Genomic DNA, 23,480 nt, shown 5'->3' with positions numbered 1-23,480 from the left:
TCTATTGCCACATCTCCTATGAAGCAAGACCTTATAGTTGGGAATCACTGGCATCTTAGTGGAGAGAATGTAGGTTTCCGAGAGGGTCACAAGTTTGGGTTAATACAGATGTTTCATGCATTTTAAACTCCATAATTTCTATTGCCACATCTCCTATGAAGCAAGACCTTATAGTTGGAAATTGTTGGTATCTTAGTGGAGAGAATGTAGGTTTCTGAGAGGGTCACAAGTTTGGGTTAATGCAGATGTTTCATGAATTTTTTACTCCATAATTTCTGTTGCCACATCTCCTTTGAAGCACATCCTTATAGTTGGGAATCACTGGCATCTTAGTGGAGAGAATGTAGGTTTCTGAGAGGGTCACAAGTTTGGGTTAATACAGATGTTTCATGCATTTTAAACTCCATAATTTCTATTGCCACATCTACGAAGCAAGATCTTATAGTTGGGAATCACTGGCATCTTAGTGGAGAGAATGTAGGTTTCCGAGAGGGTCACAAGTTTGGGTTAATGCAGATGTTTATTGCATTTTAAACTCCATAATTTCTATTGCCACATCTCCTATGAAGCAAGACCTTATAGTTGGGAATCACTGGCATCTTAGTGGAGAGAATGTAGGTTTCCGAGAGGGTCACAAGTTTGGGTTAATGTAGATGTTTCATGCATTTTTACTCCGTTATTTCTATTGCCACATCTCCTATGAAGCAAGACCTTATAGTTGGGAATTGTTGGTATCTTAGTGGAGGGAATGTAGGTTTCCGAGAGGGTCACAAGTTTGGGTTAATGTAGATGTTTCATGCATTTTTACTCCGTTATTTCTATTGCCACATCTCCTATGAAGCACGTCCCTATAGTTGGGAATTGTTGATATCTTAGTGGAGAGAATGTAGGTTTCCGAGAGGGTCACAACTTTGGGTTAACGTAGATGTTTCATGCATTTTTACTCCGTTATTTCTATTGCCACATCTCCTATGAAGCACGTCCTTATAGTTGGGAATTGTTGGAATCTTAGTGGAGAGAATGTAGGTTTCTGAGAGGGTCACAAGTTTGGGTTAATGCAGATGTTTCATGAATTTTTACTCCATAATTTCTATTGCCACATCTCCTATGAAGCAAGACCTTATAGTTGGGAATTGTTGGCATCTTAGTGGAGAGAATGTAGGTTTCCGAGAGGGTCACAAGTTTGGGTTAATGCAGATGTTTATTGCATTTTTTACTCCATAATTTCTACTGCCACATCTCCTATGAAGCAAGTCCCTAAATTCTTGGCATCTTAGTGGAGAGAATGTAGGTTTCCGAGAGGGTCACAACTTTGGGTTAATACAGATTTTTATTGCAGTGTCCGACAACCTGATAGACCTGTCCTGTGAGGGCACGGCACCGGGGCCCCTGCGCAGCGAACCTGAATATGTAAACGATGCCGTTATCAGACAGAAGCAGCTCTTGGACCAACGCGATCCATTTGACATGCGTGAGTCTTGTGCTGTGGGTTTGAGATGGCTGCTGCAGTGGTCATGAGGAGGGGAAGAGGAGGAATAAGTTTGTACAATATTCCTTGCTCTTTTAACTGGGGGCTTCGTGGTGCAGTGGTTAGCACACTCAGCTCACAACCGAGAGAGCCCAGGTTCGATTCCCGGGCGGAGTGGAAAAATTTGGGCGGCTTTTCCGATACCCTACGCCCCTGTCCACCCAGCAGTGAATGGGTACCAGGTATTAATCGGGGGTTGTGTCCCGTCTCCTGGGGTCTGTTCCCTTCTCCTATAATTCCTTCCCCTTCTGTCTCTCTCCGGCATATGACCACAGATGTTGCGCCGACTAAACCAAACTTTCCAACTGTTCCCTTCTATAATTCCTTCCCCTTCTGTCTCTCTCCGGCATATGACCACAGATGTTGCGCCGACTAAACCAAACTTTCCAACTGTTCCCTTCTCCTATAATTCCTTCCCCTTCTGTCTCTCTCCGGCATATGACCACAGATGTTGCGCCGACTAAACCAAACTTTCCAACTGTTCCCTTCTCCTATAATTCCTTCCCCTTCTGTCTCTCTCCGGCATATGACCACAGATGTTGCGCCGACTAAACCAAACTTTCCAACTTTCTCCCTGGTTAACTCTATCGGGAAAGGGAAAAGGGACTGTCAGGACTGTATATGAAGACAAACCACTATCACTCGCAGGTTGTATGTAGATAATATAGATATTTATATTAAAGTTATTTTGTATATGTCATGGTACTGGACATTTCACTATTAGGGTAAATAGTCTGCAGATCATAAGTTTTTTTTTAATATAAATATATCAAGTTACATTGTTCTGTGAATCTAAAAAGTTAACAAGCATGAAATCAAGATAAGAAAAAGTACAATGAAATGTTATGTTCAGATCTGCTTCTCTTGTTCCTCGGCCGCCCCACAGAACCATTCACCATGCAGTTGTCCCAGTTGAGCGGGGGCGTGGGCAGCCCCGGCGGTGGAGGGGCAGCAGCGGCCGGAGCCATTGGAACAGTCGCAGGCGGGGCAGTAGGGGGCACCAACAAGCCTCTACCTCTCAACCAGCGACTTCAGCTGCAGCGTGAGGCCTGGTTCCACGGTGCCATCAGTCGGAAAGAGGCGGAGATGTTGCTGCTGCAGGTCTGTGTGGGTGCTGTGTGATGGGAGGGTGTGGGGTCAGAGAGAGAGAGAGAGAGAGAGAGCGCAGCCAGGCTATCTTCGGCTAATCTCATTCATTGGATGTAAATAGAGAGAGAGAGAGAGAGAGAGAGAGAGAGAGAGAGAGAGAGCAGCGAGGCTATCTTCGGCTAATCTCATTCATTGGATGTAAATATAGCGAGAGAGAGAGAGAGAGAGAGAGAGAGCGCAGCCAGGCTATCTTCGGCTAATCTCATTCATTGGATGTAAATATAGCGAGAGAGAGAGAGAGAGAGAGAGAGACTCGCCTAGTGTTTCCATGCTCATCTACATGTTCACTTCCTGTCTACTTGTCTCTGTGGGCCTCCCCCTCTCCCTCACTCACCTAGGGGGCTTCGTGGTGCAGTGGTTAGCACACTCAGCTCACAACCGAGAGCCCGGGTTCGATTCCCGGGCGGAGTGGAAAAATTTGGGCGGCTTTTCCGATACCCTACGCCCCTGTCCACCCAGCAGTGAATGGGTACCAGGTATTAATCGAGGGTTGTGTCCCGTCTCCTGGGGTCTGTTCCCTTCCCGGCATATGACCACAGATGTTGCGCTGACTAAACCAAACTTTCCGACTTTCTATCCCACACTCACCTAAATGTGGCTGTTTCTCCATCCCACAGGACGGGGACTTCCTGGTCAGGGAGTCCCAGGGCACAGCGGGCCAGTACGTCCTGACCGGGATGCAGAACAACACCAAGAAGCACCTCCTCCTTGTTGACCCCGAGGGAGTGGTGAGTCACAAGGAGATAAACTGTAAAACTCAAAATATAAGAATTCTGCTTTTAAAGACACAAGTAATGGATAACATGGATATCAGGGTTCCTTTATTTGTTGCTCCATTTGTTTTGATGGCAATATTTTTTGAAGGGTAAAATATTATTAATTTTATAATAAGTCAAGCTTGTTTTTCCTTAACCCGGTAGCAGCGGGGATCATGTTTCTTAATGGTCCCTCTAAGCGAGAAAAATGAGAAAAAATCGCCCCTCACACAAACCATTTCATAATATATATCAAAGCATTTGTGATCAGATTTTGTATCATCTATTTTTGGGGGGTTTATATCATGGCACAAATTTGGCCCGTCGCTGCTACACGGTAAAGCCACAAATTTGGCCCGTCACTGCTACACGGTAAAGCCACAAATTTGGCCCGTCGCTGCTACACGGTAAAGCCACAAATTTGGCCCGTAGCTGCTAAACGGTAAAGCCACACATTTATTATCGCTGCTTTACGGTAAAGCCACAAATTTGGGCCCGTCACTGCTACACGGTAAAGCCACAAATTTGGCCCGTCGCTGCTACACGGTAAAGCCACAAATTTGGCCCATCGCTGCTACACGGTAAAGCCACAAATTTGGCCCGTCGCTGCTACACGGTAAAGCCACAAATTTGGCCCGTCGCTGCTACCGGGCTAATTTTGTCTTGTTTGATTTTCTTTTGTAATTGTGTACTGTGACATCTCTCAAACACCCAAAGCTATGCCTAAACACAGTAGCTTATCACTAGAGAAAATGGAGAACATTAGAAGTAAAACTGCCAAGCAACCTTATTATATGGGCTGCGTCATTTAAGTTCATTTCAGCGTCGGGAGTTTTGACTTTCTAGCGGGAGTCTCTGAATTTAATTGTTTGCTGCTTCATTTCTTATTATCCAAAATTTATGTAATGTTTTCTCTGCTTCTCTACAACACTTCTATTTTATGGGAGTATGCTGTCTCTATAGCGTCACCCTCGTAATATAATCCCCTAAGTCATTTTTCAGTGATTTCCAGGTTTTTGTCTACATCGATAACATGTGACGCCTCGTTGGGAAATTTAAAAATCCTAAAAAATCTTCTTAGAAAATCCACGTAAAACCAAAACTGAACTATTGGAAGCCTACTGTTGTTTTTTGTCTACATCAATACGGATTGTCGTAGAAGATATTTTAGGATTTTTAAATTTCCTGCTCGTTGGGAAATTTTAAAATCCTAAAAAATCTTCTTAGAAAATCCACGTAAAACCAAAACCGAACAATTGGAAGCCTACTATTGTTTTTTGTCTACATCAATATCTTAACACGTGACGCCCCATATATGTAGTAGCCTTTCATTCAGGGTTTGAGGGTTCTAGAATTGGCCTTTTCATTTCTGCCTCAATCTTAAGCCAAATGAGAGAATGACGTTTCTTTTCCTATTTCTCGTAAAGCAGAAAATATTGACGAATGTGACGCTTCTTTTCCTATTTCTCGTAAAGCAGAAAATATTGACGAATGTGACGCTTCTTTTCCTATTTCTCGTAAAGCAGAAAATATTGACGAATGTGACGCTTCTTTTCCTATTTCTCGTAAAGCAGAAAATATTGACGAATGTGATGTTTCTTTTCCTATTTCTCGTAAAGCAGGAAATATTGACGAATGTGACGCTTCTTTTCCTATTTCTCGTAAAGCAGAAAATATTGACGAATGTGACGCTTCTTTTCCTATTTCTCGTAAAGCAGAAAATATTGACGAATGTGACGCTTCTTTTCCTATTTCTCGTAAAGCAGAAAATATTGACGAATGTGACGCTTCTTTTCCTATTTCTCGTAAAGCAGAAAATATTGACGAATGTGACGCTTCTTTTCCTATTTCTCGTAAAGCAGAAAATATTGTGAATGTGGCGCTTCTTTCCTATTTCTCGTAAAGCAGAAAATATTGTGAATGTGACGCTTCTTTTCCTATTTCTCGTAAAGCAGAAAATATTGACAATGTGACGCTTCTTTTCCTATTTCTCGTAAAGCAGAAAATATTGACGAATGTGACGCTTCTTTTCCTATTTCTCGTAAAGCAGAAAATATTGACGAATGTGACGCTTCTTTTCCTATTTCTCGTAAAGCAGAAAATATTGATGAATGTGACGCTTCTTTTCCTATTTCTTGTAAAGCAGAAAATATTGACGAATGTGACGCTTCTTTTCCTATTTCTCGTAAAGCAGAAAATATTGATGAATGTGACGTTTCTTTTCCTATTTCTCGTAAAGCAGAAAATATTGACGAATGTGACGCTCTATATGTATCCGTCCTAATGATTGACCCTTCCACAGGTGAGGACGAAGTCGCGCACCTTTGACAGTGTGAGTCACCTCATCATCTACCACCGGGACAATGAGCTACCTATTGTGTCTGCAGAATCAGCACTTCTCCTGCGCAACCCAGTCCTGAGGAACCCCCGCTAGGCCCCAGCCCACCCCTGGGGTTCACTGGGGGCTCTGGTCTGGAAGGAGGGTGTTGTGGGTGTCGGGATCTCCACCCGATCCTCCCAACCCCCGGGGAGTCCGTTTAGGTGTTACGTCGCACAAGTACCATAACTTATATTTTGTACCATTAGTGCAGTGTTGATGTCCGTGACTCTGTGGTCCAGGGGAGTGTGGGGGGAGGCAAGGCAGGGTGAGTGGGGGAGGGGACAGGGAGGGAGGGGGAGGCATAGAGATGAGTGGGGCAAAGGAGTGTGTTCCTCTGTAGTACAAAGAAAAGGATGCTTGGTGGCTCCTGTGTGCATGTGTGTGTGTGTGTGTGTGTGTGTGTCGCCGTTGCTAGATTGTCGTACTCAGAGCGTAGTATTTACTGGTTTTCCGACGCGTAACTATTGGTAAAAAACATCAGGAATTAACTATTTTAACGATATTTATGAGTGAGTCTCCTTATTGGGGTCCACGAGACAGTTTTTTGGCTCGGATGTCGGTAAATGTAAGAGGCTGAGTAAGACAATCTGGGAACTTTGGTGTGTGTGTGTGTGTGTGTGTGTGTGTGTGTGTGTACATGCTGGTATTGTTTAGATGCAGTCTGTGCAGTAATGACTCAGTTTTGCACACACAGCACAAGTACACACATTTCTTGACAACCTCTTCAGGCAATTCAAGATAAATTATGCACAAAGACATCAATGCAATTTCTGTTTCCTATGCAGAAACATTGTCATTTGTTTTACACTCCCACAAATCTAATTCTTAGGCATTTTGTTCAAGCCACAAATCTAATTCTTAGGCATTTTGTTCAAGCCACAAATCTAATTCTTAGGCATTTTGTTCAAGCCACAAATCTGATTCTTAGGCATTTTGTTCAAGCCACAAATCTGATTCTTAGGCATTTTGTTCAAGCCACAAATCTGATTCTTAGGTATTTTGTTCAAGCCACAAATCTGATTCTTAGGCATTTTGTTCAAGCCACAAATCTAATTCTTAGGCATTTTGTTCAAGCCACAAATCTAATTCTTAGGCATTTTGTTCAAGTCACATAAGTAGCGGGTGGTTCACTGTGCTTGCTGCCGCGTCCAGTGTGACGTGTCTAAAATACTTGTCTGCTTTCCTCACCTTGCTTTGAGTGAAGCCGTGAGCCTTGAGTCACAAGATGTCCAATTTGAGCACAAATGTTGATGAGCAACTATTTTTGCATTATATTTTTCTACATGATGCACAAAATATTGAAAATGTATTTAAATGTTGGAACCCTACAGTTAATTGTACACGACTTTTTTTGCCTGTAAACTGATTTCCTTGTCTTGAGCAGCAAGGGTAGTTTAGGAACAGTTTAGACAATCATGTTGCTGAAACGCATCACAAGCCTTTTGAGTTGGTGCTCTGTGCTGCCTTCAAAAACATTGATATTGATGCCATTTAGGGAAGCACAGTGAATTTTCTCCATTACAGAAACAAGGAATTTACACACCCACGGTTCACTCTTACAGACACGAGCATGTACACACAAACACACTAACAAAGGAGCCCCACCTCTTTCAGCCACAGAGCAACACACTTTCTCCGCTGAGGAGGAGGAACAGGACGGTGCTGTTGCGAGGTGTCACTAGAATAGAAACTGAAATGCTCTTGCCAGTCAGTGCAACTCAAGAGGGAAGGAAGGAAATAAGGAATGAAGCTTTAACGGAAAAGTTTTATGGAACGTTCATTTTGGGAAGAGTTTGGAGTGTGAAATCTAACCTGGGCAAGCCAAGGGATGTAGGAACCAGATGAAAGATTGGGTGGGATGGAAGCCAGGGGCCGGATTCACGAAGCCACTACAAGACCGGTCGTTGGTAAGTCTTTCGTAAATCTGTCCTCTACGAATGATCCTTGTGTTTAAGCTGCTCTGATGACAGTGAATGAAGTACTGGCCTGCTCGACACCCTTCATTGCCATTGGGGTCGCCTTAAGATCAAGAGCGTTCCTTGATGATGGAGTTACCAGAAGAGTTAAGGAACTGGCCTGGTCGACACTTCCTTCATTGCCATTGGGGTCGCCTTAAGATCAAGAGCGTTCCTTGATAATGGAGTTACCAGAAGACTTAAGGAACTGGCCTGGTCGACACCCTTCATTGCCATTGGGGTCGCCTTAAGATCAAGAGCGTTCCTTGATGATGGAGTTACCAGAAGACTTAAGGAACTGGCCTGGTCGACACTTCCTTCATTGCCATTGGGGTCGCCTTAAGATCAAGAGCGTTCCTAGATGATGGAGTTACCAGAAGACTTAAGGAACTGGCCTGGTCGACACTTCCTTCATTGCCATTGGGGTCGCCTTAAGATCAAGAGCGTTCCTTGATGATGGAGTTACCAGAAGAGTTAAGGAACTGGCCTGGTCGACACTTCCTTCATTGCCATTGGGGTCGCCTTAAGATCAAGAGCGTTCCTTGATGATGGAGTTACCAGAAGACTTAAGGAACTGGCCTGCTAGACACTTCCTTCATTGCCATTGGGGTCGCCTTAAGATCAAGAGCGTTCCTTGATGATGGAGTTACCAGAAGACTTAAGGAACTGGCCTGGTCCCTTCATTGCCATTGGGGTCGCCTTAAGATCAAGAGCGTTCCTAGATGATGGAGTTACCAGAAGACTTAAGGAACTGGCCTGCTCGACACCCTTCATTGCCATTGGGGTCGCCTTAAGATCAAGAGCGTTCCTTGATGATGGAGTTACCAGAAGACTTAAGGAACTGGCCTGGTCCCTTCATTGCCATTGGGGTCGCCTTAAGATCAAGAGCGTTCCTTGATGATGGAGTTACCAGAAGACTTAAGGAACTGGCCTGGTCGACACCCTTCATTGCCATTGGGGTCGCCTTAAGATCAAGAGCGTTCCTAGCTGATGGAGTTACAAGAAGACTTACCATCAACAGGTCTTGTGAAGTGGTTTGATGAGTCCGGCCCCAGTCTGGCACAGAGGTTAAAGAAGAGAAGTACAAGCTGCATTTAGAAGCCTGAAATGCACTACATCTGGAGCAATATACACCTTGAGTCCCTCTCACAATACCTTTGACCACCACCAACCTTGCTGTTGGGCACACATTCACCCCGGTGTGGCCACAACTGCATGTGTGTGTGATTCAGAGAGCAATAGGTTTTCTTACTGGTAAACCCCAACTAGGTCACTAAACCAAAGACATAACATAGGGTCGGGGAGGAGGAGGAGGAGGAGGAGTAGGGGTAGGAGGGGGTGAGGAGGGAACCCACCTGCTTCACAATATCAGTAAGCCACACTACTAAGGTCTATTTTTCAACAGATATTTTTGCTACACCATGACTGTGTGTCGATAATTGACGAATCTTGCCTTGTAGCCTATAGAAGTGACTCTGTCCTTAATTTAGTTAAGTGTATTATATGTTGTAAAATACTATTGTAATTCATTCACTATTAAGGTTTACATTAAATTGTACATATAAATGACAGGACACATACAGACATCACTATATACTTACATACAATCCAGGTACTTTAATGTTACGTGTGCCAAAAGGAATTACTCATGAGTCATCAATATTTACGTTACATTGGCCCTTGATAATCAAAATGTTTCTATCCTCTTCGTTGCTCGTATATAACTTGCCTGATTCCAAAACCCTGTGACATGGATACTACTGTAAAAATTGACACGTATGAATGGTCATAAAACACTGTAACTTTGTATTAACAAGTGAATAAAATATCACATATGATGCCTACACTTTCATTGCCTTGTGGGGGGGGGCGGGGCGGGGTGTATATTCTCAGTACTCACTATTAACCCAGTAGCAGCGGGGACCATAAACATGCCCGGGGTCAAGGGGTCAAGGTTATATCGTACACCTACCAGGAATTTCGTTTCTTTGCAAACTGACCACAAAATTTGCAGAAACAAAACTGAATGCTTAACCCGGTAGCAGCGGGGATCGTGTTTCTTAATGGTCCCTCTGAGCGAGAAAAATGAGAAAAAATCACCCCTCACACAAACCATTTCATAATATATATCAAAGCATTTGTGATCAGATTATGTATCATCTATTTTGGGGGGTTATTTCATGGCACAAATTTGGCCCGTCGCTGCTACACGGTAAAGCCACAAATTTGGCCCGTCGCTGCTACACGGTAAAGCCACAAATTTGGCCCGTCGCTGCTACACGGTAAAGCCACAAATTTGGCCCATCGCTGCTACACGGTAAAGCCACAAATTTGGCCCGTCGCTGCTACATGGTAAAGCCACAAATTTGGCCCGTCGCTGCTACACGGTGAAGCCACAAATTTGGCCCGTCGCTGCTACACGGTAAAGCCACAAATTTGGCCCATCGCTGCTACACGGTAAAGCCACAAATTTGTCCCGTCGCTGCTACACGGTGAAGCCACAACACTTGACTGACTGACCTCACTTTCACAGTCTCTTGCAACCTTGTTCATATAGCATTGCCCGATTAGGTCATGTTAGTTTTGTTAGATGACCTTTACTCCTACACGACATGGGTGGGTAGTAAAATGGCTCCTCTATAGCATGGCACGTTTTGACATAACCCTGAAAATGTCTTATCTTACATTATGAATTTCACTGGGAGTCAAATGATCATAACTACATTATCTGAAACAAGATCTATTGAACCTCTTAGCTGGACTCTGAACAACACACAACGCCTTACCTCGCATTTGCTTTGTGGCAGTGACGGAACCCCTGGCGAGAGCTGGCTGCCCTGCGTGCTGAGAGAGGCAGGGGAGAGGGGACACGGCAATGCCTCAGGGGAATCCACTGCCTCATCGTCCTCCTCCCGTTCACCGACAGTCTCCTGCTCTATACTCTCATAACAGACCATTTGCAGCCGGTAAAATCCATCCTCGTCTAGGTTGTATCTGTCCGCAAACATTACCATGATCAATACATGTACATTTTTTTTTACAACAAAGGAGACAGCTCAAGGGCACCAAATAAGGAAGGAAGAAACACAACAAATTCCGCTATTCACTGCTCCTGTTAAAAATGATCACAAGATACCTTCATGTAAAATACTGGGAGTGTTCTGGTCTGCCTTGCGTTGCCAGAATCGTATCCGTCTCTTCTCTCTGAAAGCTGTAGCCCTTTCCAACAGTCTTCATTCCCTAAGGTTAATGTTTTCTTTATTGTTTTTTTATGTTTGTTATGTTATGGTTCACGGTACAGAAGAAGGGTCAAACTAACACCAGGGTCATAAAACTATTACTGGAAATCCCCGCAACTCCTACGAAAGCCTTGTCAAATATGTGTTTCTTGAGGTTCACGGTACAGAGGAAGGGTCAAACTAACACCAGGGTCATAAAACTATTACTGGAAATGCCCAGAACTCCTACGAAAGCCTTGTCAAATATGTGTTTCTTGAGGTTCACGGTACAGAGGAAGGCTCAAACTAACACCAGGGTCATAAAACTATAACTGGAAATCCCCGCAACTCCTACGAAAGCCTTGTCAAATATTGTTTCTTTAGGTTCACGGTACAGAGGAAGGGTCAAACTACCACCAGGGTCATAAAACTATTACTGGAAATGCCCAGAACTCCTACGAAAGCCTTGTCAAATATGTGTTTCTTGAGGTTCACGGTACAGAGGAAGGCTCAAACTAACACCAGGGTCATAACTATTACTGGAAATGCCCTGAACTCCTACGAAAGCCTTGTCAAATATGTGTTTCTTGAGGTTCACGGTACAGAGGAAGGGTCAAACTAACACCAGGGTCATAAAACTATTACTGGAAATCCCCGCAACTCCTACGAAAGCCTTGTCAAATATGTGTTTCTTGAGGTTCACGGTACAGAGGAAGGGTCAAACTAACACCAGGGTCATAAAACTATTACTGGAAATGCCCGCAACTCCTACGAAAGCCTTGTCAAATATGTGTTTCTTGAGGTTCACGGTACAGAGGAAGGGTCAAACTAACACCAGGGTCATAAAACTATTACTGGAAATCCCCGCAACTCCTACGAAAGCCTTGTCAAATATGTGTTTCTTGAGGTTCACGGTACAGAAGAAGGGTCAAACTAACACCAGGGTCATAAAACTATTACTGGAAATCCCCGCAACTCCTACGAAAGCCTTGTCAAATATGTTTCTTGAGGTTCACGGTACAGAGGAAGGGTCAAACTAACACCAGGGTCATAAAACTATTACTGGAAATGCCCAGAACTCCTACGAAAGCCTTGTCAAATATGTGTTTCTTGAGGTTCACGGTACAGAGGAAGGCTCAAACTAACACCAGGGTCATAAAACTATTACTGGAAATGCCCAGAACTCCTACGAAAGCCTTGTCAAATATGTGTTCTTGGGCAGCGAAATGTCTTATGATACAACCCCTAGTTTGGCTACTCCTTCAGCCTCTGTTCTTATCATGGTAGAAAGCAGTGAGATAGATTTCGATGTGGCCGATTTCCTGCACGCTCTATCCCGCCCTCGGACCTGAGCGCCACATGTATTACCCTTCCGCTAACCACACACAAAATCGTCTTTCTGCGTGGAGGGAGCTTATATTATAGACTAGCTTCTGTATATCGAGCTCGGGGCTTCAGGTTCACCCTTAGAGCGCGGGTGTTGACGATACAATAGTCGAACCAACACGACCAAAGTAGTGCTCTTAAGTTATCCTCACAAAAACGCTTACTTCCTCAAGCACACCGCCACCCTCTCCTTTAGAACTTATAGGCGTGTCCATCTTACCTGAACCTACTGTGTCCTGCTGGCCGGTCTAAGCTGTGGATCTTGACGAGGTGTCTAGAGAGGTTTGCCCCAATGGTGTATTTGGATTCACACAAATGACAGGCATAGTGCTGTTTGGCATACCCGTTGTGGGCCTGAAAAACAAAGGGAGACATTATGAAAGATATATTCTAATTGCATTTTATAATACATGGCTACATCATCATCAATGTCTTCAACTGAGGCATTTGAACATACATTGAAAGTTGGGGGTTATGGAAAACTTCAGGAAGATATGGTACTCTTTTGCCCTTAACCGTGTAGCAGCGACGGGTCAAATTTGTGGCTTTACCGTGTAGCAGCGACGGGCCAAATTTGTGGCTTTACCGTGTAGCAGCGACGGGCCAAATTTGTGGCTTTACCGTGAAGCAGCGACAGGTCAAATTTGTGGCTTTACCGTGTAGCAGCGATGGGCCACAAATTTGGCCCATCGCTGCTACACGGTTAACAATTTCCAGCGCAACACAACTCGTAGTTTCCTCACCACTCAAATCTTTTCATACATGGAAATCACCGCATCGACATTTCAATAAATTTCAAGGATACACAAAGGATTAAAGGGCAAATATTATCGAAGCTCCACTTTCATTACGAATATCAAAATTCCTTACCACTTTTATGTGATTATTTAAACACGTCAGTGCGCGGGAGGTGTAGGTACAGTTGGGGAAATCGCAGCCGTAAGCAGGTTCAACAGAATGGACTGGCAGATGGCGATTAAGGTCATTCACGTATGCAAATCTGAGGAAGAAACACGTCATTAGCACAACTAACCATAACACACTTCACATGGTTCTATTCAAGGTTATGTTACAGTGATGTGTGTCTATCTATAAACAGTAAAACCCTGGCTCTCGGTTTCTCTGTCAAGGCGCAGGCACGGAGAGCATTGCCGGCAACTGTAAAACTTATTTGAGGTCTTTTTTCAATTAACCTGGTAGCAGCGATGGGCCAAATTTGTGGCTTTACCGTGTAGCAGCGACGGGCCAAATTTGTGGCTTCACCGTGTAGCAGCGACGGGCTAAATTTGTGGCTTTACCGTGTAGCAGCGATGGGCCAAATTTGTGGCTTTACCGTGTAGCAGCGACGGGCCAAATTTGTGGCTTTACCGTGTAGCAGCGATGGGCCAAATTTGTGGCTTCACCGTGTAGCAGCGACGGGCCAAATTTGTGCCATGATATAAACCCCCAAAATAGATGATACATAATCTGATCACAAATGCTTTGATATGTATTATGAAATGGTTTGTGTGAGGGGTGATTTTTTCTCATTTTTCTCGCTTAGAGGGACCATTAAGAAACATGGTCCCTGCTGCTACCGGGTTAAATAAACAAGAAAAAGTTAATCAGAGGTGTAGTTGGACCCTTAACAGACAGTGATGGTAAATTAGTAACAAAGCCAGAGAATTATGAACTCTATATGCACATGAAATTATCTGAAACATTTGAGCGAAAAAGCACAGTATTTTGTTGATAGCCTTCTTAGAAATGTAAATGAGAAGTACAGTTGTCCCTCAAATAGTACAGTTTCCAATACAGTCCCTCAAATAGTACAGTTTCCAATACAGTCCCTCAAATAGTACAGTTTCCAATACAGTCCCTCAAATAGTACAGTTTCCAATACAGTCCCTCAAATAGTACAGTTTCCAATACAGTCCCTCAAATAGTACAGTTTCCAATACAGTCCCTCAAATAGTACAGTTTCCAATACAGTCCCTCAAATAGTACAGTTTCCAATACAGTCCCTCAAATAGTACAGTTTCCAATACAGTCGCCCCTCAAATAGTACAGTTTCAAATACAGTCCATCAAATAGTACAGTTTCCAATACAGTCGCCCCTCAAATAGTACAGTTTCCAATACAGTCCCTCAAATAGTACAGTTTCCAATACAGTCGCCCCTCAAATAGTACAGTTTCCAATACAGTCCCTCAAATAGTACAGTTTCCAATACAGTCCCTCAAATAGTACAGTTTCCAATACAGTCCCTCAAATAGTACAGTTTCCAATACAGTCGCCCCTCAAATAGTACAGTTTCCAATACAGTCCTTCAAATAGTACAGTTTCCAATACAGTCCCTCAAATAGTACAGTTTCCAATACAGTCCCTCAAATAGTACAGTTTCCAATACAGTCCCTCAAATAGTACAGTTTCCAATAGTTTGCTTCTGGTTTTATGTGGATTTTCTAAGAAGATTTTTTAGGATTTTTAAATATCCTAAAAGATATTCTACGACAATCCGTATAGAACCGAAACCGAGCTATTGGAAACTGTACTATTTGAGGGACTATTGCATTTCTGTCTCCCTAGGCCATGGGACCAGATACAGTGCTGCCCTCTGACGGAATCGGACCTCTATGAAGTCCCCAAATCTTCATACATAATACCACCCAGCCGCCCGGCATAGTTGATAATCCAGGACTTCTACAATGCTTCCTCTAGGCACATAACCTCAATTTTGCCGTGGCTGTTCTCCTTGCATGAGTGACAAGGGAAAGATTGCCTGCCGGGTTGGACACACTCTACCCGATCCTGTAACGGTGTACCGGGGATGGAGGGGGTTTACAGGCGATGATTAAGACTCAGCTTCCTTAAAGGCGAATATGTACAGGAGCGTCTGAGCGAGAGAGAGAGACCACGGTGTGTGTCAGTCGGACTCTCGTGAAGGAAAATAAAGAAGTTACAATAGGTCATGTATGTCAAGAGGACCTCCAAGCACGATGAAATGCTTTTTGTACAGACTGAGATGGTAAACACTGACGGACGACACTCCTATAAGGTGGCGTGATCTATCTGTCGTGGGGTTTTCTCCATTGATAATTGTTTGCCTAATTCGTGGTGATATTAAATACTAATACTAATACATTGATATCCTACTACAACAATCCACTTCTTACCTCTTTCCGCACTCCAAACACTTGTGTGGCCTGTCTTTCTTGTGGCAGTAAAATATGTGCTTCTCCAGTGTGTGCTTGAAGTGTGTAGTCCACTCACACTCTGGGCACTTGTAACGACTGATGTGGAGGCGTAGATGGGCGCGAAGCAATGGCTCGCTGGGAAACCTTTTTGAGCAATGGGAACACTTGTACTGCTGAGCTGCAATATGAAAAGTTGGAAAGTTTCGTTTAGTCGGCGCAACATCTGTGGTCATATGCCGGAGAGAGACAGAAGGGGAAGGAAGGAAAGTTTGGTTTAGTCGGCGCAACATCTGTGGTCATATGCCGGAGAGAGACAGAAGGGGAAGGAAGGAAAGTTTGGTTTAGTCGGCGCAACATCTGTGGTCATATGCCGGAGAGAGACAGGAGGGGAAGGAAGGAAAGTTTGGTTTAGTCGGCGCAACATCTGTGGTCATATGCCGGAGAGAGACAGGAGGAAGGAAGGAAGAAAGTTTGGTTTAGTCGGCGCATCATATGTGGTCATATGACTGAGAGAGACAGAAGGGGAAGGAAGGAAAGTTTGGTTTAGTCGGTGCAACATCTGTGGTCATATGCCGGAGAGAGACAGAAGGGGAAGGAAGGAAAGTTTGGTTTAGTCGGCGTAACATCTGTGGTCATATGCCGGAGAGAGGCAGAAGGGGAAGGAAGGAAAGTTTGGTTTAGTCAGCGCAACATCTGTGGTCATATGCCGGAGAGAGACAGAAGGGGAAGGAAGGAAAGTTTGGTTTAGTCGGCGCAACATCTGTGGTCATATGCCGGAGAGAGACAGAAGGGGAAGGAATCATAGGAGAAGGGAACAGACCCCAGGAGACAGGACACAACCCCCGATTAATACCCGGTACCCATTCACTGCTGGGTGGACAGGGGCGTAGGGTACCGGAAAAGCCGCCCAAATTTTTCCACTCCACCCGGGAATCGAACCCGGGCTCTCTCGGTTGTGAGCTGAGTGTGCTAACCACTGCACCACGAAGCCCCACCCTGCATGAGAAGGTTAACAACTACACTTACACTCAAGGGGGATTTGTCGGACGCAGTGTTCAAGGAGTCCTGAGTGGGAAGCAAAGAGTGCCCCACAGTTAGGGCAGCCAACCGTCTTCTCCTGAGTGTGACTTATAACATGTCCTCGGAGTCTTGAAAATGATGAAAAACACCCTGGAAAGATAAATATACGATTGGCATCCCTGACACCTTTCCGATTAGATTACGCCAATTTCAATGTTGGTACCTCTGACTTATTTTGCAATTTGCCAATCCTTCTAAAGAAATATATCTCATGTGTGTTTTTAACCCGGTAGCAGCGGGGACCATGTTTCTTAATGGTCCCCCCAAGCGAGAAAAATGAGAAAAAATCACCCCTCACACAAACCATTTCATAATATATATCAAAGTATTTGTGATCAGATTATGTATCATCTATTTTTGGGGGGTTTATATCATGGCACAAATTTGGCCCGTCGTTGCTACACGGTAAAGCCACAAATTTGGCCCGTCGTTGCTACACGGTAAAGCCACAAATCTAGCCCGTTGTTGCTACACAGTAAAGCCACAAATTTGGCCCATCGCTGCTACACGGTAAAGCCACAAATCTAGCCCATCGTTGCTACACGGTAAAGACACAAATCTAGCCCATCGCTGCTACACGGTAAAGCCACAAATTTAGCCCATCGCTGCTACATGGTAAAGCCACAAATTTAGCCCATCGTTGCTACACAGTAAGGCCACAAATTTGGCCCGTCGCTGCTACATGGTAAAGCCACAAATCTAGCCCGTTGTTGCTACACGGTAAGGCCACAAATCTGTCCCGTCGTTGCTACACGGTAAAGCCACAAATCTAGCCCGTCGCTGCTACACGGTAAAGCCACAAATCTAGCCCGTTGTTGCTACACAGTAAAGCCACAAATTTGTCCCATCGCTGCTACACGGTAAAGCCACAAATTTGTCCCGTCGTTGCTACACGGTAAAGCCACAAATTTGTCCCGTCGTTGCTACACAGTAAAGCCACAAATTTGTCCCATCGTTGCTACACGGTAAAGCCACAAATCTAGCCCGTCGTTGCTACACGGTAAAGCCACAAATTTGTCCCATCGTTGCTACACGGTAAAGCCACAAATCTAGCCCGTCGTTGCTACACGGTAAAGCCACAAATTTGTCCCATCGTTGCTACACGGTAAAGCCACAAATCTAGCCCGTCGTTGCTACACGGTAAAGCCACAAATCTAGCCCGTTGTTGCTACACAGTAAAGCCACAAATTTGTCCCATCGCTGCTACACGGTAAAGCCACAAATTTGGCCCGTCGCTGCTACATGATAAAGCCACAAATCTAGCCCGTCGTTGCAACACAGTAAAGCCACAAATTTGTCCCATCGCTGCTACACGGTAAAGACACAAATCTAGCCCATCGTTGCTACATGGTAAAGCCACAAATCTGGCCCATCGTTGCTACACGGTAAAGCCACAAATTTGTCCCGTCGCTGCTACACGGTAAAGCCACAAATCTAGCCCATCGTTGCTACACGGTAAAGCCACAAATTTGGCCCATCGCTGCTACACGGTAAAGCCACAAATTTGGCCCATCGCTGCTACACAGTAAAGCCACAAATTTGGCCCATCGTTGCTGCACGGTAAAGCCACAAATCTAGCCCATCGTTGCTACACGGTAAAGCCACAAATTTGTCCCATCGCTGCTACACGGTAAAGCCACAAATTTAGCCCATCGCTGCTACCAGGTTAACCAAGTAAATTCAAATCAATACCTTTCCAAGCGCATATGTATCCCTTCCCTGAGTCCTCCTGGTCTGCGCTTCTGACGTGACCCTCTGTATGGCAGTAGAAGGTGTGTGCCGAAGCAAACTCCACATTACAATCATCCCAAAGACACTGAAAAGGTTCCGGCACCTCAGGAATCAAATTGCGTCCATGTGAATCCAAAATGCACTGAAAAAATGAAATGCCATCAATATATTTCCCTTATAGTATATGCAAAACATGACTATAACATTTGGGAGGAACCACTTTTCCACAATGTTCTCTCTCTCTCTCTCTCTCTCTCTCTCTCTTTTTACAACAAAGGAGACAGCTCAAGGGCACAAAAAAAGAAAACAATAATAAAAAAAAGCCCGCTACTCGCTGCTCCTAAAAAAAGAATCCAAAGAGGTGGCCGAAAGAGAGGTCAATTTCGGGAGGATAGGCGACCTGATACACAAACTCCCTTGAAAAGTTAACATATACAAATCATAACATCTAATTGCTATCAAGGCTAACTCAGAGAGGACCCGAACACCCCTTCTCTGTGAGGCTACACTAAACTCTCGAAAGGCTGAGTTGTAAACAAATCATTTAACTGACTCAATGGTAAACAATCACAAATCAAATTACAATTATCGACACACCAAGATACAAATACCCTTGCAATACTTTAACCCTTCACTGCGGCCGGGCCAAAACAGCCAAATTTCAAATGTCGCTATTGAATATAACAAGTTTTCAGCCATAAATTCAACACAATCATCATGTATTATATATGAAAACATGCAGAATTAAATGATGCACATAGAGAAACTCACTACGGCCGGGCCAAAACAGCGCCCCGTCCCGTATCCAGGATCACTGCGCGTCAAATTTCAAATGTCGCTATTGAATATAACAAGTTTTCAGCCATAAACTCAACACAATCATCATGTATTATATATGAAAACATGCAGAATTAAATGATGCACATAAAGAAACATAAATCAATTGATAATTTTGAGATGTAAGTATAAATATAGAGATAAAATAACTCGTATATTGACAAAAGCGAGCCAGGATGCAGTATGGGTGTCCTCGGATATGGTACGGGGCACACAAGGACGCATATACTCGTCCTTGTGTTGAAGGGGTTAAAACTCTTCTTGAACTAAAAGGATTAACTTACTTTTTCATCTCTTTCCTCCATGATAACTGCCCCAATGCTTTTAATCTTGGTATGAAATGCATGGAAGTAGACATGTCGATCCATCTCTTCTTTTGCGCTGCAGGAAAACTCACATTCCCTCCAGTAACACAGGTAGCCATCATTAGACTCAGGCTCTGGACGGGAGAAGAGAAGAAAATGAGGATATTGAATTTAACCCAGTAGCAGCGGGGATCATGTTTCTTAATGGTCCCCCCAAGCAAGAAAAATGAGAAAAAATCACCCCTCACACAAACCATTTCATAATATATATCAAAGCATTTGTGATCAGTTTATGTATCATCTATTTTGGGGGGTTTATATCATGGCACAAATTTGGCCCGTCGCTGCTACACGGTAAAGCCACAAATTTGGCCCATCGCTGCTACACAGTAAAGCCACAAATTTGGCCTGTCGCTGCTACACAGTAAAGCCACAAATTTGGCCCGTCACTGCTACATGGTAAAGCCACAAATTTGGCCCGTCACTGCTACACGGTAAAGCCACAAATTTGGCCCGTCACTGCTACACGGTACAGCCACAAATTTGGCCCGTCGCTGCTACACGGTAAAGCCACAAATTTGGCCCTGCACGGCTCCACGGTCCCGCCCCAAATTTGCCCGTCGCTGCTACACGGTAAAGCCACAAATTTGGCCCGTCACTGCTACACGGTACAGCCACAAATTTGCCCGTCGCTGCTACACGGTACAGCCACAAATTTGGCCCGTCACTGCTACACGGTAAAGCCACAAATTTGGCCCGTCACTGCTACACGGTACAGCCACAAATTTGCCCGTCGCTGCTACACGGTAAAGCCACAAATTTGGCCCGTCACTGCTACATGGTAAAGCCACAAATTTGGCCTGTCGCTGCTACACGGTAAAGCCACAAATTTGCCCGTCACTGCTACACGGTTAATAATAAAAATAATAACAATAATAATAATAATAACAATAATAATAATAATAATAATAATAATAATAGTGAGTTGTTACGTCAAGGGTTGGTGTTTTTTTCTAATGTGTGACTTGGAAGAGTAAAAAATTATACCTCAACTTCCTCTCTGCTAATTCCCTCATTCAGGTCATCCACATCCTTCCTCTCAAGCACTGCACATCCCTCCCTCACCTCAAAGACTTCACCCACCCCTCCATTCTCTCCCCAGAAACCATTTATGCACTCTTTCGTTCAATCTATGTCCCCGATATCCTCACCATTTACTTTCAGGTACTCCACATTTTCACAATCAGTCACTCTCTCACCCCTCAAGAATCTATACCAGTCACGCGCATTCCACCAGCTGTTTCGGTAAAGAGAACGGACACCTCGGGACACACCTGTTATGGCCTGGAGGTGTTCGGTGATGTGGGCCATAAAGTGTTCCACCTTCTGATACTCCTTACTGCACATGTTCCATTCACAGGTGATGACCATCTTCTTCAGCAAGGCTTCTTCGGACATTCTCGGTCTCTTGTTTGCCTTGCGATTCCTCCCACTGTGACTTCTTGAATCATCACTCTCGCTGGTTCCCCCACGATTGCCCCTTTCACATGTGTAGCCCATGGGTGACCCTCCTCCCATAGGTTGCTGGAGGGTGTCCTTGGTGGAGCTGAATGCCCCCTCATGAAGTAGTGTCTCAGCAGGAAGCCCACAGCCTACCTCTTCCTCTTCATCCCAAAGCTCATGAAGAGCCTTGGAAGCCTTCCTCTTACGCGGCATGGGTGTCCTGTAAGATATGGTACGTGGAGCCACACACCAACTCAAAATTTGGTAACAGGACAAAAATTACCAGGGCAAACAATGTGGATCAGAATACCTGCTTATATACCTAAATCAGAGAGAGAGAGAGAGAGAGAGAGAGAGAGAGAGAGAGAGAGAGAAAATAAAAAAAAATCAACATTATTTCATTAGACATCACTCAAAAAATGCAAATACAGGCGTCCTTCAAATAGTACGGCTTCCAATAGTTAAGTTTTGGTTTTATACGGATTGTTGTAGAAGATACTAATTCTCCTCCTCTTCCTCCACCTCCTCCTCATTCTTAACTATCTCCACCTAATTCTCCTCCTCTTCCTCCACCTCCTCCTCAGTCTTAACTATCTCCACCTAATTCTCCTCCTCTTCCTCCACCTCCACCTCAATCTTAACTATCTCCACCTAATTCTCCTCCTCTTCCTCCACCTCCTCCTCAATTTTAACTATCTCCACTTCTCCCCCTCCACACCTCCACCTAATCCTCCTCCTCCTCCACCTTCTCCTCAGTCTGACGCACCCAAGCACTCATACTTTCCACGCACCTTTCTCCTTCTCTTTGACCAATATCGCCTCGTACAAACAATAATAGAAGGTCAATTAAACAAGAGGACAAGGAAATATCACAGCATTAATAAAACCAAGAGGATAACTTAGTACCGACCTTCCCTCTCACCTCAACAGTAATGACCTTCTTCTTCCTCTCTCTGACCAATATCGCCTCGCTGCTGGTCCTCCTTCTCTTGATCCTCTCTTCTTCTCACTCACACGCTCTGCTTCTCACCTGCGTCACGTTATATTAGTCTTTCCTCACTATATAATAAGACATCAGCGGGTCTGTGTTAAGGGTGACCCGCGCGTTCTTCCTCTTCTTCGTCTTGTTTTGAAATCCCCGAGCCAACTGTGACATCAAGATCTTTCGCCTCTCCAACGGGGTACATGTACAGCAAGAGCAAGAGCAAGACCCGTAACGCCTTGTATCGCTGTATTCTTAGGTCCTCCTCCTCTCGTGCCTCACTTCTTCTTATCCACACACCTTCCTTGTCAGTGTTATGTTATTTTATGTCACTTATCTGCACTTATTCAGACATTTGTGCCTTCTTCTTCTTCTTGTTTTGAAATCCCCGAGCCACCTGTGACATCAAGATCTTTTGCCTCTCCAACGGGGCACATGTACAGCAAGAGCAAGAGCAAGACCCGTAACGCCTTGTATCGCTTTATTCTTAGGTCCTTCTCCCCTCGTGCCTCCCTTCTTCTTATCCACACACCTTCCTTGTCAGTGTTATGTTATTTTATGTCACTTATCTGCACTTATTCAGACATTTGTGCCTTCTTCTTCTTGTTTTGAAATCCCCGAGCCACCTGTGACATCAAGATCTTTCACCTCTCCAACGGGGCACATGTACAGCAAGAGCAAGAGCAAGAGAGAGAACGCCTTGTATCGCTTTATTCTTAGGTCCTCCTCCTCTCGTGCCTCCCTTCTTCTTATCCACACACCTTCCTTGTCAGTGTTATGTTATCTTATTTCACTTATCGGCATTTATTCAGACATTTGTGCGTTCTTCTTCTTCTTGTTTTGAAATCCCCGAGCCACCTGTGACATCAAGATCTTTCACCTCTCCAACGGGGCACATGTACAGCAAGAGCAAGAGCAAGAGAGAGAACGCCTTGTATCGCTTTATTCTTAGGTCCTCCTCCTCTCGTGCTTCACTTCTTCTTATCCACACACCTTCCTTTTCAGTGTTATGTTATTTTATTTCACTTATCGGCATTTATTCAGACATTTGTGCCTTCTTCTTCTTTTAAGTTTAAGCCACGGGACTGCCTTGACGAAGAAGAAGAAGGCACAAATGTCTGAATAAGTGCAGATAAGTGATATAAAGTAACATAACACTGAAAAGGAAGGTGTGTGGATAAGAATAAAGCGATACAAAGCGTGACGGGTCTTGCTCTTGCTCTTGCTGTACATGTGACCCGTTGGAGAGGCAAAAGATCGAGATTTCAAAACAAGAAGAAGGCGGCAAGGTTGGCAGCCTTGTGTTGTCAGATTATCGTATCCACCATTGTATTTACCGCTTTTAGACACTTAACTATCGCAAAAAGACACTAATAATAAAACCTTTCAACGGTAACTTTAAATAAATGTAGTTATTGGAGTGGAGGAGACAGTTTTGGGGTCGGAAATATGAAAACATGAGGCTAAGTACGACAATCTGGTAGCGTGGTTGGCGGC

The 23,480-nt window shown here is 44.3% G+C and overlaps 2 protein-coding genes across 6 annotated transcripts in view; one reads left to right on the top strand and one right to left on the bottom strand.

The window, feature by feature from the left end:
* LOC126988147 (SHC-transforming protein 1-like) overlaps positions 1–9,605 on the top strand; it is a 51,412-nt gene extending 41,807 nt beyond the window's left edge. Inside the window, exons 7-12 of one of the 4 annotated variants that reach the window (XM_050846001.1) lie at positions 1,340–1,471; positions 2,415–2,629; positions 3,295–3,405; positions 5,735–6,806; positions 6,840–7,790; positions 8,516–9,605. In XM_050846001.1, the coding sequence (XP_050701958.1) occupies positions 1,340–1,471; positions 2,415–2,629; positions 3,295–3,405; positions 5,735–5,866 (590 nt within the window). In that variant the 3' untranslated portion in view covers positions 5,867–6,806; positions 6,840–7,790; positions 8,516–9,605. Of the gene's footprint in view, positions 1–1,339; positions 1,472–2,414; positions 2,630–3,294; positions 3,406–5,734; positions 6,807–6,839 lie in introns of all 4 variants that reach the window. The other 3 variants (XM_050846013.1, XM_050845992.1, XM_050845985.1) reach the window with 3 other exon arrangements.
* On the bottom strand, positions 3,277–22,483 carry LOC126988231 (histone H4 transcription factor-like). Of its 2 annotated transcripts, none has more exons than XM_050846268.1 (11): positions 22,381–22,483; positions 21,912–22,148; positions 20,833–21,221; positions 19,478–19,632; positions 18,318–18,498; positions 16,572–16,715; positions 15,525–15,723; positions 13,242–13,371; positions 12,592–12,725; positions 10,554–10,761; positions 3,277–3,425 (listed from the first exon to the last, which is right to left on the bottom strand). In XM_050846268.1, the coding sequence occupies exons 3-11, from the start codon at positions 21,212–21,214 to the stop codon at positions 3,411–3,413; spliced, it is 1,548 nt and encodes a 515-aa protein (XP_050702225.1). In that variant the 5' UTR covers positions 21,215–21,221; positions 21,912–22,148; positions 22,381–22,483; the 3' UTR covers positions 3,277–3,410. The 2 variants fall into 2 exon arrangements, with proteins under 2 accessions (XP_050702225.1, XP_050702214.1); XM_050846257.1 differs by having other exon boundaries at positions 21,924–22,148; positions 22,381–22,482.
* Between the last annotated feature and the right edge of the window lie 997 nt (positions 22,484–23,480).

Source organism: Eriocheir sinensis, chromosome 6 (genome assembly GCF_024679095.1).
Source record: "Eriocheir sinensis breed Jianghai 21 chromosome 6, ASM2467909v1, whole genome shotgun sequence".
NCBI classification, from domain to species: Eukaryota; Metazoa; Arthropoda; class Malacostraca; order Decapoda; family Varunidae; genus Eriocheir; species Eriocheir sinensis.
Note: the sequence above shows the minus strand (reverse complement) of the source record. Positions and strands in the feature narration are given on the sequence as shown.